We start from the raw sequence: 17639 nt of genomic DNA on the forward strand, positions 1-17639 counted from the left end.
TTTAGGCTTGGGCTGATAAGTAGGAGGCAACAAGTACCAGGCAATGACCATTTCCAACAAAAGAGAATCTAACCATCTCCCCTTGACATTCAATGACATTACTATCGCTGAATCCCCCCATTACGATTAATATCATGGGGGTTACCATTGACCAGCAATTAAAAGTAGGTCAGAGGTAGGTAATTTTGTGGGGTGTAATTCATCTCCTGAAACCCCAAAGCCTGACCACCACCTTCCATGGATCAGTAAAGCTACAACTCCACTCAAGGATATCTACAGAATCCAGGACAAAGGAGCCTGCTTGATTGGCATCCCATGCACCATTTCAATGTTCACTCCCTCCACCACCGATACTCATGGCAACACTATGTACTATCTACAGGATGCACTGCAGCAACTCACCTAGGCTCCTTTGACAGCACTTTCCAAAGCCTCGATCTCTGTCACCGAGAATGACAAGAAAATGCATGGAATCACCACCACATGGAAGTTCCCCTCCAAACCACACACACCATCCTGTCTATATTGCAGTTCCTTCACTATCACTGGGTCAAAATCCCAGAACTCACTCCTAACAGTACTACGGGTGTACCTGATGACCCTCCACTGCAGGACCAATACATTTTAAAGAATAAGAATGATACAATTGTGCAGAAGTGATAGAGCAGACAAACAGTCGCATTTTTCATTGGGATCTCATATACCAATTTAAGAATCAGTCTTCCCCACAGGGCAGTGCAGACACAAAGGGACAAAGGGCCTCCTTCTGAGCTGTAACAATTCTGTAATCTTTTGTGCCCATGCTGAAGAATGGAAATCTAATGATCATTTGGAATAACTAGAAAGCTCACTTACATTATCTCATTTTCCAGTGGATTACATTTTAATGTTACATTTTTATTTTTACTTAGAATGTGGTGTGCAGAAAATGAGGCAGAGACTGTTAGTGCAGAGACGGTTGATGTCACTGCAGAAACTATTACTTCAGTTTCCTCTGTGGAATTTCACTCTAGCTTTGAGGAAAAAGAAAATGTGTTAAATCATGTTGCACAAAAGGTATAACTCCTTTACTGATTTAAATTCTTATTTTCAAATGAATAAATACTTTTAGTGGCCTAGGAAATATAGCAACAGTTTTCTCAAATAACTTGTTTTTCGTATTGCCTGCCAAATGTTATTCAGTTACTGATCTTCATTATTTGTTTGGGATGTGGCTTTAAATTGAGATATAATAGAATTGGGAATGTTTCATTGGAAAATGGTGCCACCTGCTGGTATGGAAAACCTTCCATTCAGGACTTGATTTTTTACTAGTTTTTCTCATTTAACGTGGCACAGAGCAGTATTTTATTTAGAAAATATTTCTTATTCTGAGACAATTTAAAGCCTAATGTACTAGTATTAAAATTTAAAAATAATATTTTTGACAACTTTGATTGAAATGTTGTACTCTACTGAATTATCTGCTACTAATGAGTAGGTTATTGTCTACTATGGCCGGGATTTTCTGCTCCTCTTCTTTTTGGGCAGGTTTGGTGACAGGAGTGGAAAATCTTGCAAGAGGCCTAAATCATGGTTTATGTCAGCGGGAAGCCTCATTGCAATTGTCCCCAATACCCACCCAGTGGCTTATCAGGAATCCCGAAGTTCAACGTCGGGAAATCCATTATAATAAACTTGCATGTCATTATCAGACCTCTATGCGTGATCATCCCCCCCCCCCCCCTTTTAGATAATCCATTTACGCTGATATGAGGGCACACCAGCATGAATTACAACTGCTCTCCCACAACGTGCACCTGGCACGCAGACCCTTTGGAGAAGCTCAGGTGAGTGCATCGCTTTTGGGAGGGGGGAGCGAGGAGGAGAAGAATGGGTGGGTTGAGGACCATAACTGGGCAGTGCCCCCGATATTGATGTGATGTTACGGTGCCTGCCCCTTCAACATTTTTAAACTATATTTTGAACGATATGGCAGAGGACGTTGCCATAGGGACTGATGGCTTCAACCCCGCTTTTTCCGCATGCTGCCACACTGCATAAAAAAGAAAGATTCCGTCCAATATGTTTGAAACTTGTTTGAAACAAAAAATTAAGAATGTCATTATTTTCACAAACTGGAAATTAAATATAAACATAGCCATGAATCTTCGGTGAAATAATGAAATTACATCGGTACTAAAATTCTTCTTTAGCACTGACTTAATTTTAACACCATTCAGCACCTACATCAATCATTTTATATTTGAAAAAGTCAAAACCAATCAGGATGAAATGAAAGTTTCCAGTCATCTTGCATGCTTATCTTATACTTGATTTTTTTGGGGGGGGGGGGGGGGGGCTTTTGGATTAAACACTCATTCTATAGGGGGCTCTTATCTCAGCCTGGCTGAGAACTAGTGACATTTTTAGATGTAGATTATTGATAAAGTTCTACTGTCAGCGAATGTTGCCATTAGACATAAGGGGCGGAACCCCCCCCCCCCCCCCCGCCGGTTGAAGCCATCAGTCCCTATGGCAACTTCCTCTGCCATATCGTGTCCCGCCCCGACTCCCGCACGCGATTCTCTCTCCCCCCCCCCCCCCCCACCCCCAAACTGGCGTGGCGAGAATTACGGCTGGCCGTTGGGAGAATCACTGCTCGTCGTTTGCAACGGGCAAGCGGCGATTCTCCGGCCTGAATGGGCCGAGCGGCCTGCCCAATACGACGGGATTCCACCGGCGCCGTCCACACCTGGGGCGGCCTGTGGGTGGGGGAGGAGGGGGGTTCCTGCAACGGGGGGGGGGGGCCTCAAGTGGGGTCTGGTCCGCGATCGGTGCCCACCAATCGGCGGGCTGGCCTCTCTCAAAGAGGACCTCCTTTCCTCTGCCGCCCCGCAAGATCCATCCGACATCTTCTTGCGGGGCGGCCTCGGGGAGGACGGCAACCACGCATGCGTGTGTTGGTGCCGGCCAACCCGCGCATGCGTGGGTGACGCCAGTTACGCAGCGCCGGTCGCGTCATTTACGCAGCACCGCTTTTATGCGGCGCCAATGCCCGGCGCGCGTAAATGACGCGACGCCACTCCTAGCCCCCCGGGGGCAGGAGAATAGGGGGCTGGGAGCGGGCTCCGACGCCGGAGTGAAACACTCCGGTTTTCACTCCGGCGTCGGCACTTAGACTTCCGATGGGAGAATTGCGTCCAAGACGTTTTGCAAAGTGTGATGATATAGGCAGCTACTTTTACTTTTCAATTTGAATCTACCAAACCTCTTAGTTTAGTTACATTACCTTAACTGCATTATAACACATTAGGGGCTGTTTAGCACAGGGCTAAATTGCTGGCTTTGAAAGCAAACCAAGGCAGGCCAGCAGCACGGTTCAATTCCCGTACCAGCCTCCCCGAACAGGTGCCGGAATGTGGTGACTAAGGGCTTTTCACAGTAACTTCATTTGAAGCCTACTTGTGACAAGCGATTTTCATTTCATTCATTTCATTTTCACAAGGTCTTGTGGTGCAGAGGTTAGCATCCCTGCCTCTGAACTGCAAGCACCACCATTGGACTCTGCCTGAAGAAAGTACATTCATAATGTGGCCAAATGGGTTGAGTATCAATCTGCAAATCCTTCCAACTCATGCCAGTGGCAGGTGTTAAGAGTGAGAGATGTTCATTGTCAGCCATGTGATGTAAAAGACCTTCTTCCATCACGCATGTAAAAATTCATTTAACCACAGCAACTCGGACTCCATGAGTGAACTGTAATACACCATCACATTACAATATCATTATATGTATTTAAGTGCAGCATTTCTTGCCAATAATGACTAAACTACCTCTTTTGTCTCCCAGGAATATACAAACAGTGCCATCACTGAAATAGATCCATGCAGAATGACCAGTTGGAACTGGGGTAATAAGACAGCTCCTCAGACACGAAACATGACCATGAGTTCAGCTCCCAAAACTTACAGTGCAACTCTTTCACCTCATAAAGCAAGAAAAAGTAAATTAAACACATTTTTTGTTGGCGAGAGACAAGTAGCTGAGGATTCTTATGCTCCAAGCAATGATGTATGTTTTGATGATTCAGAGAGTCCACCCAGAAAAAAAACAGCCAAACCCCATCATAATGGACAAACTGAAATAATGACATCAGTGGACAAGTTAATTTCCCTGGTTAAAGGATGGAAAAATAACAACATGGAGAAAGCTGCATTTTTGCCAAGTACCGGATCTAAAGGTAAAGCACATTAGCCACATTTAATAGCACAATTAATTCTTGATCTTCCATAGTAAAAGGAATAACAGAATGGGAAATATAAGATCTTCCAGTTCAGATAATAAACAGAAAATTTGGGGACCAGTTTACTGTTGAGTGTTTACTTAATTCCACAGTGAAAATTATTTCAGTCTGGCAAATGGTTAAGAATAGTCAGAAGATATCAACTGTATGCTTCCTTGTCATAATCTTTACAGCAGTTTATCTCTTCAATATGCATCATTGAACAATATTATATTCATGATTCTAAAGAAACTTGTTAAGTAGGTGCAAAATATTCAGAATATGAATTCAGGTTTTGGTCAATTACAGGAGAAACTTTGGGGGAGGCTCCCCCATCGCTGTCATTGGCGTGTCCCATCATTTGCACCTCCGCCACCAGGGAACCCACAACGGGCCGTTGCCATCAGCAGGACCGAATGATCCCGCCGGCGGCAGCTGCCGGAAAATCCCACTCTTTGTTTAGTATTATTCAGCATCGGTCTAAATTTATTATAAAAAAATAGCTGATGAATTTGCCAAGAGTTATTTTTAACTATCCACCAGATTTAATATTACAGATATGAAAAAATTGAAGTGGTTTAAAGTAATTCTGCTGCTGTCACTCATAACAAATTAGGACTATGATTTTGTTGTACATTCTTTGCTTTCTGAGAAACCTTCTTAAGTTGCAGATGATCAATCATTAACATCAAGGTACCTGGCAAGAAGAAATGTGACTGGTTTGCCCTGTATTATAGACGTTGGCAGGATTCGCCTTTTCAGAGACTAAGACGCCGGGACAGAATCGGTGGACTTCTACAACAGCAAAATTGGTGCCGCTCCCAGAGCAATTCAACGACCGTGAATGGGCTAGCACCAGCGCCGCGTGGAACACAAGTGATTCCAATGGAAAAGGTGCCGGATTCACCGGAGGCAAGATTTACACTCAAGAGGCTGACAAGCTGCAGCTGCATATTAGAACTCCACTCCCCACACACACTCTGTGCTGCATGCACCCGACTGCCTAACACTGTGCGTTTTCTGTCTCTCCCCTCCCTGCACCTCCCCCACCCCCCAGGAGAAGACGGTCCACAACCTGCTGGGAGAGGGAGAAGACTATAGGGGGACCGCCGTACATGCGGCCGCAGTGGGAAACGGACCTAGTTGGTGGGCCCGTGGAGAGGGCAGTCACCGAGGCAGAGGTCAACATCAGGCAAGCGAGACCCTGCTGAACTGCGGTTCCCCATGGCACGTCTGTCACCACCGCCCAGCCCCCCCATCCACCACCACGCCCCCCCCCCCCTCCATCACCACCCTCCCTCCAAATCTACCATCCCCCCTCCCTCCACCACCACACCCAGCCCCCCCCCCACCCCCCACACACACGCACACACCACCCCAACTTGCGATCCAATCATGTGTTGTGTCTTGCAGGATCACCTGGTTATGAGGCTGGCCCTTCTGGTGTCCCCTGACCTCAACCCCCAAACCCCAAGCAGATGGTCGCGAGGAAGAGGACACGGACAGCGACTCTCCGCCACATTGGGAACTGCATAACCACGGGCCACGGTGGTCAGTCAGTGGGGTGCGCAGGAAGATGGCTGCCTTGTAGGCTGTGGCAATGGCAGTCAGTGCCTGGACACCCTGGTCCCTTGGAGGGTCATCCCGACCCCATGAACCCCTGCAGCCAGCCCTGCCAGTGGCAGGACTGCAGCCCATGGTCGTGCCTCTGCATGTTCTACCTCCTCTCCCTCATCAGCCACAACGCCTGTTTCCCGATTTTTAAAACCACAGGTGAAACCCGCCGTTGGTATTTCCTCCAGGTGGAGCATCGCAGAGACCCTGGAGAATACCGGGTTATGCACGCTAATGATAATGTGAATGGTGTTTATTGTACGTGCTTCCAGGACCGCATTAATGCTGCTGTCGAGGTGATGGAGGATTGCGATTTAGCGTCACATTGGCGCCTGCCACGATTCCGCCATCGGAGCCGCCCAGAATGGAGGTGACCTGATCCCCCACCAGAGACCCCCCTCAATAAAGATTCTCCGCCACATTGGGAACTCTGATACTGGCAGTGTGAGGCGGAGAATCCACCCCATAATTCCTGGTCCATCTGATTGCCACATGCCAGTGCTCTTCCAGGTGTACTCTCCATATTGTTCCATAGGAGCAGGGTGAAAATAACTCAATGATGCACCTACCTTTCTGTATCCCTGTCTCTTATACTCCAGCATTTCAACCATAGTGCTATGGTCCTTATATGGACAGATAACCTTTTATAAAGGAAGGAATTCCCATGACACCAACATAAGGAAAACCAATGGACAAGACTTCAATTTTGAAAACATTTACTGGACAAACCAACTAAAATCAGCATAACAAACATTAAAACATTAATTAACAGGCAAAGACTATTTCAAACAGGTAAATTTCACTTTAAATGGTCGATACAACAAAGATAGGCGTCACATAGTTTAAAAAATATATTTTTATTCAAGTTTTAACTTTGCATATCAAAAATGCACTACCAAAACAATGCCAACACCAATATCAAAAATTACAAACAGCAGTAACTAACTCCAAAACAGAAATACAACCCAAACAAGCAATCCCCCCACCAAACCCACCCCCCACTATCAGCTAACAGTGACCAATTTGTAGTAGAACCTTCAATTGACCCACTTACTATAAATTTGAACACTTGGAGGTGCAGAAACTCCATCATGTCACCTAGCCACACCGAGGCACTAGGTGACATCGCCTGTCTCCAGCTCAGCAGAATTCGCCTCCAAGCAATCAACGAGGCAAACTGCATGGTATCTGCCCCCGCACCCATTCTCTGCTTGGCCGATCTGAGACCCCAAATATAGTCACTTGTGGACAAGGCTCTAAATCAATATTTAGGATTGTTGATGTGGTGCTAAAGAAAGACACCCAAAAACCTACTAATTTGGGACAGGACCAGAACATGTGCTTGTTGTAGCGCACAATGACTTACGCGAGACGAGAAGCGATGAAGTCTATCTAGGCTTTATTAAGCAAGACTTGTCCCCAGCAGCTCAGCAACAGAATGAGGCTGCGGGGAGAAGCTCGATCTGTTATACTCCGCCTTCAGGGCGGAGCCAGAAGTCGGCAGATCCAACTAGGACCCGGGACCTGTCAGCCAATAGCCTCTCGGCTTCACAGGTACCACATTACCCCTAATACATACCACCACATTCACTCCTTGTTAAAAAGGAACCCGGCGGGGTGGTGGTTCGCATGGTGATAGGGGTTTACAAGGCTGGCCCTGGAACAAATTTCGGACTGTGTTAATACAGCTTTAGCCCTACACTGGGCTATGTACAAGTTTGTGAGAACTATTTACAATACGGGCAAAAATACATTTTTTTTTGTTACAAAAGCATTCTTGCTTTGTCTTGGTGTCACGCGGATTCCACGAGTCGAGCGGGCGGTCTGGTCTTCCTCGTTGATCGCCTCAGTCCCGGTGATGGTGCAGGTGCTTGCTCGGGCAATGTCATCTCCGGGAGCGTTTTGCTGTTTGTTCCTATTTTACTCCTGGGCGGGCATGGGAGGAGGACCGATCCCCCTGGGAAGGGGGCGGTCGCGGGGTGCGCCGGTGGCAGGGAGGGGGCGATCGGTGTCGGGGGTGTGTGTGTGTTGCCGGCGGGCGGCAGGTCCCGCAGGGAGACCGTGTCCTGTCGGCCGTCGGGGTACGCCACATAGGCATACTGCGGGTTCGCGTGGAGAAGGTGGACCCTCTCGACTAACGGGTCCGATTTGTGCGCCCGCACATGTTTCCGGAGCAAGATGGGTCCTGGGGCCGCCAGCCAGGTCGGCAGCGACGTTCCGGAGGAGGACTTCCTGGGGAAGACAAGGAGGCGCTCATGAGGCATTTGGTTAGTGGTGGTACACAGCAGCGACCGGATGGAGTGGAGAGCGTCCGGGAAGACCTCCTGCCACCGGGAAACTGGGAGATCCCTGGACCGTAGGGCCAGTAGGACGGTCTTCCAGACCGTGCCGTTCTCCCTCTACTTGCCCGTTCCCCCGGGGGTTGTAGCTGGTCGTCCTGCTCGAGGCTATGCCCTTGCTGAGCAGGAACTGGCACAGCTCGTCGCTCATGAAGGAGGACCCCCTGTCGCTATGGATATACGCGGGGAAACCGAACAGTGTGAATATGGTGTCAAGGGCTTTAATGACTGTGGCCGCTGTCATGTCGGGGCAGGGGATGGCGAAGGGGAATCGGGAGTACTTGTCCACCACATTCAGGAAGTATGCGTTGCGGTCGGTAGAGGGGAGGGGCCCTTTGAAATCCAAACTGAGGCGTTCAAAGGTGCGGGAAGCCTTGATCAGGTGCGCTCTATCCGGCCTGAAAAAGTGCGGTTTGTACTCTGCGCAGATGTGGCAGTTCCTGGTGACTGTACGGACCTCCTCCACAGAGTAGGGGAGGTTGCGGGACTTTATAAAATGGTAGAATTGGGTGACCCCCGGGTGGCAGAGGTCTTCGTGGAGGGCTTGGAGGCGGTCTATTTGTGCGTTGGCACATGTGACGCGGGACAGGGCATTGGACGGCTCGTTCAGCTTTCTGGGACGATACAAGATCTCATAGTTAAAGGTGGAGAGCTCGATCCTCCACCTTAAGATTTTGTCATTCTTAATTTTGGCCCGCTGTGCATTATCGAACATAAAGGTTACCGACCGTTGGTCGGTGAGGAGAGTGAATCTCCTGCCGGCCAGGTAATGCCTCCAATGTCGCACAGCTTCCACTATGGCTTGGGCTTCCTTTTCCACTGAGGAGTGGCGGATTTCTGAGGCGTGGAGGGTCTGGGAGAAAAAGGCCACGGGTCTGCCCGCTTGGTTAAGGGTGGCTGCCAGAGCTACATCGGATGCGTCGCTCTCGACCTGGAAGGGGAGGGACTCGTCGATGGCGCGCATCGTGGCCTTTGCGATATCCGCTTTGATGCGGCTGAAGGCCTGGCGAGCCTCTGTCGACAGGGGGCGGGCCTTGGCTGCGTACTGGGGGACCCACTGGGCGTAATATGAAAAGAAGCCCAGGCAACGTTTCAGGGCTTTGGAGCAGTGGGGGAGGGGAAATTCCATAAGGGGGCGCATGCGTTCGGGGTCGGGGCCTATTACTCCATTGCGCACTACGTATCCCAGGATGGCCTAACGGTTTGTGCTAAAAACGCATTTTGCCTCGTTATATGTGAGGTTCAGGGCGTTTGCGGTCTGAAGGAACTTTTGGAGGTTGGCGTCGTGGTCCTGCTGATCGTGGCCGCAGATCTTAAAGAGCTTATACTGAGCAATCCGATTGACCATGTCGGATATGCGGGGGAGAGGGTACGCATCTAGCTGCGTGTACCTGTTGATGGTCTGACTATAGTCTACGACCATCCTTTGCTTCTCCCCGGTCTTTACGACTACCACCTGGGCTCTCCAGGGACTATTGCTGGCCTGGATTATGCCTTCCTTCAGCAACCGCTGGACTTCAGACCGGATAAATGTCCGGTCCTGGGTGCTGTACCGTCTGCTCCTAGTGGCGACGGGTTTGCAATCTGGGGTGAGGTTTGCAAACGAGGACGGCGGTTCAACCTTGAGGGTTGCGAGGCCGCAGATAGTGAGTGGGGGTATTGGGTCGCCGAATTGGAATGTTAGGATCTGAAGGTGACACTAGAAGTCTAATCCCAGTAATGTGGGCGCGCAGAGTTGGGGCAGGACGTAGAGCCTGTAATTCTTGAACTCCCTCCCTTGCACCGTTAGGTTTGTGATGCAGAACCCTTTGATCACAACTGAGTGGGATCCTGCAGCTAGGGAAATCTTTTGCGTGCTTGGATAGATGGATGGATGGATGGATGGAAAGGTAGACCAGTCTCCTGGACCTGATGGAATGCATCCCAGAGTGCTAAAAGAGATGGCTAGGGAAATTGCAAATGCACTAGTGATAATTTACCAAAATTCACTAGACTCTGGGGTGGTCCCGGCGAATTGGAAATTAGCAAACGTGACACCACTGTTTAAAAAAGGAGGTAGGCAGAAAGCGGGTAATTATAGGCCAGTGAACTTAACTTCGGTAGTAGGGAAGATGCTGGAATCTATCATCAAGGAAGAAATAGGGAGGCATCTGAATGGAAATTGTCCCATTGGACAGAGGCAGCATGGGTTCTTAAAGGGTAGGTCGTGCCTAACTAATTCAGTGGAATTTTTTGAGGACATTAACAGTGCGGTAGATAACGGGGAGCCAATGGATGTGGTATATCTGGATTTCCAGAAAGCCTTTGACAAGGTGCCACACAAAAGGTTACTGCATAAGATCAAGATGCATGGCATTAAGGGGAAAGTAGTAGCATGGATAGAGGATTGGTTAATTAATAGAAAGCAAAGAGTGGGGATTAATGGGTGTTTCTCTGGTTGGCAATCAGTAGCTAGTGGTGTCCCTCAGGGATCAGTGTTGGGCCCACAACTGTTCACAATTTATATAGATGATTTGGAGTTGGGGACCAAGGGCAATGTGTCCAAGTTTGCAGACGACACTAAGATAAGTGGTAAGCAAAAAGTGCAGAGGATACTTGAAGTCTGCAGAGGGATTTGGATAGGCTAAGTGAATGGGCTAGGGTCTGGCAGATGGAATACAATGTTGACAAATGTGAGGTTATCCATTTTGGTAGGAATAACAGCAAAAGGGATTATTATTTAAATGATGAAATATTAAAACATGCTGCTGTGCAGAGAGACCTGGGTGTGCTAGTGCATGAGTCGCAAAAAGTTGGTTTTCAGGTGCAACAGGTGATTAAGAAGGCAAATGGAATTTTGTCCTTCATTGCTAGAGGGATGGAGTTTAAGACTAGGGAGGTTCTGCTGCAATTGTATAAGGTGTTAGTGAGGCCACACCTGGAGTATTGTGTTCAGTTTTGGTCTCCTTACTTGAGAAAGGACGTACTGGCACTGGAGGGTGTGCAGAGGAGATTCACTAAGTTAATCCCAAAGCTGAAGGGGTTGGATTACGAGGAGAGGTTGAGTAGACTGGGACTGTACTTGTTGGAATTTAGAAGGATGAGGGGGATCTTATAGAAACATATAAGATTATGAATGGAATAGATAGGATAGATGCGGGCAGGTTGTTTCCACTGGCGGGTGAAAGCAGAACTAGGGGGCATAGCCTCAAAATAAGGGGAAATAGATTTAGGACTGAGTTTAGGAGGAACTTCTTCACCCAAAGGGTTGTGAATCTATGGAATTCCTTGCCCAGTGAAGCAGTAGAGGCTCCTTCATTAAATGTTTTTAAGATAAAGATAGATAGTTTTTTGAAGAATAAAGGGATTAAGGGTTATGGTGTTCGTGCCGGAAAGTGGAGCTGAGTCCACAAAAGATCAGCCATGATTTCATTGAATGGTGGAGCAGGCTCGAGGGGCCAGATGGCCTACTCCTGCTCCTAGTTCTTATATTATGTTCTTATGTCAGAAAACAGCGTCTTACCGTGTCTGGGTGAATAAAACTTTCAGTGCTCCCGGAGTCGATCAGGCATGGCGTCTCGTATCCATTGACCAGCACCATTGTTGTCGTCGTCTGGAGCGTCCGGGGCCGCGATTGATCCAGTGTCACCGAAGCCAGTCGTGGTAGTAGTGTCGCGGCGTCTTCTTTGGACCCCGTGGAGCCGTCGATGCTGGGGTCCTTTGTTGTCAACCAAGATGGTGGCGTCCATGAATCGCACGCGGCTGGGGGTGGACAAAATGGCCGCCCCCATGGGTCACACGTGGTCGGGGGTGGACAAAATGGCCACCCCCATGAATCGCACGTGGCTGGGGGGTCACAAGATGGCGGCGCCCATCCTCCCCTCGTGGTGCCCGGGACCCAAAATGGCAGCGCCCGCGGGTCGCACATGGGGCGCTGGCGGGGTGTTTGGGATATGCCATCCTCGTTCTTCTCCGGGGATTGCGGCGACCCCCCAGGACCGGCACACTGCTGCGTAATGGCCCTTTTTGCCGCAGCTTTTACAAGTAGCTGCGCGGGCCGGGCAGCACTGCTGGGGGTGTTTCGCCTGTCTGCAAAAATAGCAGCGGGCCCCCCCGGGATGGTCTGGCGCTTTAACCGCGCAAGCTTCCGGGGGGGGGTGGTGCCGGGGAGTTGGTCACGACGGGGGTCCACGGAGCCCAAGGGGCTGCTGCGCGGTCGGGGCCGGAGGCGCGGGCGTTTTGGGAGGCCACATCAAGGGAGGCTGCAAGGGCCCGTGCCACTGAGAGTCCTAGCGACTCTCTTTCTAAAAGTCTTTGACGAATTTGGGGAGAGTTCATACCTGCCACGAATGCATCATGAATTAGCAGGTCCGTGTGTTCGATCGCGTTCACCGGCGGGTAGTTGCAGCCTCGTCCCAAAATCAGCAGCGCGCCGTAGAATTCCTCGAGCGATTCTCCGGGAATTTGCCGTCTCGTCGGGAGTTGGTGGCGCGCGTAGACCTGGTTTACGGGCCGAACGTAGATGCCCTTCAGCAATGCGAGCGCCGTCGGGAAATCCTCTGCGTCTTCTATTAGTGAGTAAATTTCCGGGCTTACCCTCGAATGCAGGACCTGCATTTTTTGCTCTTCCGTGATCCGGCCGGGGGCCGTTCGGAGGTAGCCTTCGAAGCATGCTTGCCAGTGTTTGAATATGGCCGCCGAGTTCGCTGCATGGGGGCTAATCCGCAGGCACTCCGGGGCGATCCGGAGCTCCATAGTCTTTTAAGCTCGCTTAATAAATTGTAGCGCACAATGATTTACGCGAGACGAGAAGCGATGAAGTCTATCTAGGCTTTATTAAGCGAGACTTGTCCCCAGCAGCTTAGCAACAGAATGAGGCTGCGGGGAGAAGCTCGAGCTCTTAGACTCCGCCTTCAGGGCGGAGCCAGAAGTCGGCAGATCCAACCAGGACCCGGGAACTGTCAGCCAATAGCCTCTCTGCTTCACAGGTACCACATTGCCCCTAATACATACCACCACACTTGTGTTTTGTGGGCCTTCTTGAAAACCGCTCGCAGCTATCTTCAACCCTCGCAAACAATCGATTCATTATGGCATTAGTGAGGTGCGCCCGGAACACCTCCGAATCAAACTCAATCTCGCGCAGGATGATGTCGCATTCACCCCGTGGAGGGACCCACTCCACACCATCGCCTCCAAAATGGATCCCAACTCCTCAAACCTGGCATTCACCTCTTCTATCGGGGCTTGCTCCACCCCCAAAATCTCATACAAATGTCATACAAATAAAGTCCTGTACCTGGAAGTACCTAAACGTATCTGTCCTCACCTGCTTTCTCCTTCAACTCCTCCAAGTTGTCTAACTGTCCCTCCAGAAAAAATCCCTTCCCCTTTCCTTTCCACCCCCTCAAATGTGGCATTCAACCTTGCTGGCTTAAACAAATGATTCCTGCAGACAGGGGCCCATCTTGACACTGCCCTCAGCTTAAAATGCTGTTGGAGCTGCTGCAAAATCTTCAAAGTGGAGCCAACCACCGGTTTTGAAAAATATTTTGCTGGCGTGAAAGGCAGACACGCTGTCGCCAGCACCTCCAAGCTAGACCCTCTGCATGACCCGAGCTCCATCTGCACCCAGGTAGCCTCCTGCTGTCCACACCACCCCAATACCTTCTCCACATTGGCCGCCCAATAATAAAACAACAAATTCAACAGCGCTAAACCTTCCCGTGTACGTTTCCCTCTGTAAGACCCGCCTCAGGATTAATGGAGTTTTCCCATATAAAGCCCGCTATGAGCCGCTCCAACCCCCGAAAAAACAACTTTGGTGGAAAAACTGGAAGGCATTGAAATAAAAACTAGAATCGCAGCAAGATGTTCATCTTAATGTATTGAACCCAGCCCACCAACGACAAAGGAAGGCTGTCCCACCTCCAAATCCACCCAGATCCTGCTCGCCAGGCTGCTTTAATTTAATTTACAAAGCCGCGCCCAATCCCGCGCCACCTGGACTCTCTGATACCGGAAACTAGTCCCAGCCGGACAGAACAGAAGCCAGCCCCCCCCCCCACCAACCAACTCTTCCTCCTGAAGGGCTAACCACAATATACTTGCTCTTCCTGAAATGTAACTTGTACCCCGAGAAGGAGCCAAACCTCTTCAATACACCTATAATGTCCCCCGTAACTAATCTCCGGATCCCTTGCGTACAGAAGGTCATCCGCAAAAAGGGACACCCCACCCCTCATAATTCTTCTCCACTTGTCCATGGCCCTCAATGCAATAGCCAATGGCTCGATCGCCAATGCAACAGGAGAGGAGACATAGGGCACCCTTGCCTCGACCCCCTATGCAACCTAAATGACTCCGACCCCTGGTGTTCATACTGCTGACAGGTGGAGCTTCATACAACAGCCACACCCACAAAACAAACCCAGAACCCAGTCCAAACTTCTCTAGTACTGCAAAAAGATAGCTCCACCCAACTCTACCAAATTTATTTCCATGTTCAGTGTGACTATTATATCTAGTTCCGGCCCCACCGCTCGGGTGAGAACTACATTAAGTAGCCGCCTCACATTGGACTTCAATTTCTTACCCTTCACACAGGCTGTCTGATCCTCCCCCGCTACCTCTGGGAGATGGGGTTCCAACGCGATGCTAAGATCTTAGCCAAAAGCTTTGCATCTATGTTGAGTCGCATAATCAGTGGTATGACCCACACTCTGTGGGGCCCTTAAAACTTCTTCAGCATGAGGGAGATGACGCCTGCCCCAGCGTCTCTGGGAGTGAAACCCGTGCCAGTGAAGCATTAAACATCCCCAACACCAAATGCGCCAGATGATCCGCAAACATAAAATTTTACCGGGAACCCATCCAGCTCCAGTGCCTTTCCAGTCTGCATCTACCCCAAAGCGGTTTGAACTTCCTCCAGCCCCATGCGCACTTCCAAATCCTCCCCCACCTCTGGGAGCTACAAACCCTCCTGAAACTCTATCATCCCCCACTTCTTCACTGCTGGACCCGACCTGTACAGCTCCTCAAAAGGTTTGAAGCGCTCTATTTATTTTGGCAGAAACAACCCACTCCCAGGCTCCCATCTACACTGGCAGCTAGTCTTCTCCCCATATTCATACACAACCCCCTTTAAACGCCTCAGCTGGCACACAGCCAGCCTTTGGATACCAGGTCAAGCTGCATTTTCAGTTTCTTCCTGCCTGCCCATTACTCCGGCGTTGGGTCACTTGCATATTCCTTTTTTTTTAATTTAAAGTGCCCAATTCTTTTTTTCTCAATTAAGGGACAATTTTGTGTGGCCAATCCCACAGCACATCTTTTGGTTATGGCGGTGAGTCCCACGCAGACACAGGAGAATGTGTAAACTCCACCTGGGCAGTGTCCCGGGGCCAGGATTGAACCTGGGTCCTCGGCGCTGTGAGGCAGCAGTGCTAACCACTGCACTACCGTGCCGCCCTAATACTTGTATATTCCTGATCTACTCCCAGAATCTCATCCTCTAGCTCCTGACACTCCTTCCTGGCCTCCCTACCTTTATGTGCTTTATAGGAGATGATCTCCCCTCTAATTACCGCCTTTAGTCCCTCCAACAAAGTAGAGGGCAAGACCATCCCATTCTTATTCAATTCAATGTACTCCTGTATGGCCCTAGGCATCTTCACGCAAAACCCAATATCAACGAACAGTCCTAGATCTAGCCTGCATCCTATGCGCTGCGCCCGGCCTGCCTCCAACATTAAGTCCACTAAGTGCGGCACGTGTGAATATTCGCATTCTTTACCTCTGGGAGCAAGATCCTACCCATAACAAAAAAGTCAATCCTCAAGTACACCTTGTGTACCGGGGGAAAAAAAACAAAAACTCATTACCCATCGGGTGCATAAACTGCCGTGCGTCAGCACCTCATGTCTTCTCCATGAATGCAGCCAACGCCCTTACCATCCCCCAAGGGGCCAGTGACGTCTGCCTGGAGCGATCCAGCAAAATTGGTGCATGTCTAACTCGGGTATTGCGGCCAGCAACCGTCCCATAAAGTTGATATTGTCCCAATTCCGGGTGTACACGTTCACTAACACCACAGCCCTCCATTCCAGTGTACCCGTAACCATCACGTACCTACCCCCCTGATGAATTAGAACGATCCCTACCCTTTTACGGACCAGAATTACTACCTCTCTTCCCCCCACCCCCCACCACCACCCAAATCCTACGGACAAATCCTGGCCTTACGCAGCCTGGTCTGCTTCCATACCCGCAAGTGAGTTTCTTGTAGAAACACCACATCGACCCCCAAACCATTTAAATGGGACCCACCCAGGTCCTGCACTGACTACTACCCCCCCCCCCCCCCCCGCAAAATGCTCCTCATGCTGAGACAAGGCCTCTTCCATACCCTTCAACGTCTCACATTGTGCATTCACCGCATTTGAGGTCTTTTCTGGCTGTTTATGAATCGGGCCCAATGTCTCCTCGATAGTGGCTTGCTTTAAACGACTCCTTTATTTCCTTGCACCAAGGAGAAGTATTTGTTCAGCACGGACCGATTAGCCATCCTCGGCTATGGGGTTCAGAGCAGAGTTCTAGGGCCCAACCCCAATCACGTGCGCCCCCTCATGGAACTCATCCTCCTCCACTACCCCAAGGCCCTCAAACGATGCCTGGGGTTCTTTTCTTATTACGCCCAGTGGGTCCCAAACTATGCAGACAAGGCCCGCCCACTCATTCAATCCACCGCTTTCCCATTGACGGCCGAGGCTCACCAGGCCTTCAACCGTATCAAGGCCGACATCGCCAAGGCCGCGATGCACGCGGTCGACGAGACGCTCCCCTTCCAAGTCGAGAGCGATGTATCAGACGTCGCTCTGGCCGCCACCCTCAACCAGGCAGGCAGGCCCGTGGCATTCTTTTCCCGCACCCTCCATGCCTCTGAAATTCGTCACTCCTCCGTCGAAAAGGAAGCCCAAGCGATCGTTGAAGCTGTGCGACATTGGAGGCATTACCTGGCCGGCAGGAGATTCACTCTCTTCACTAACCAACGGTCAGTTGCCTTCATGTTTAACACACAGCGGGGTAAGATAAAAAATGATAAAACCTTGAAGTGGAGGATTGAGCTCTCCACCTACAATTACGAGATTTTGTATCGCCCCGGTAAGCTCAACGAGCCCCCGATGCCCTGTCCCGAGGTACATGTGCCAGCGCACAAGTGGACTGACTCCGGACCCTGCCCGACGATCTCTGTCACCCGGGTGTCACCCGCTTTTACCACTTCATTAAGGCCCGCAATCTGCCCTACTCCATTGAGGAAGTCAGGGCTATCACCCTGCCAGGTCTGCGGGGAGTGTAAACCGCACTTCTACCGGCCAGACCGTGCGTGCCTGGTGAAGGCCTCCCGCCCCTTTGAATGCCTCAGCGTGGACTTCAAAGGGCCC

At 50.1% G+C, this 17639-nt stretch overlaps 1 protein-coding gene across 2 annotated transcripts in view; it reads left to right on the forward strand.

The window, feature by feature from the left end:
- LOC140430716 (BTB/POZ domain-containing protein KCTD19-like) overlaps positions 1-17639 on the forward strand; it is a 200582-nt gene that overhangs the window by 138046 nt on the left and 44897 nt on the right. For both annotated transcript variants that reach the window (XM_072518382.1, XM_072518383.1), the window contains 2 exons: positions 912-1056; positions 3832-4222. In XM_072518382.1, the coding sequence (XP_072374483.1) occupies positions 912-1056; positions 3832-4222 (536 nt within the window). The remainder of the gene's footprint in view (positions 1-911; positions 1057-3831; positions 4223-17639) is intronic.

Source organism: Scyliorhinus torazame, chromosome 10, assembly GCF_047496885.1.
Source record: "Scyliorhinus torazame isolate Kashiwa2021f chromosome 10, sScyTor2.1, whole genome shotgun sequence".
Lineage (NCBI taxonomy): Eukaryota > Metazoa > Chordata > Chondrichthyes > Carcharhiniformes > Scyliorhinidae > Scyliorhinus > Scyliorhinus torazame.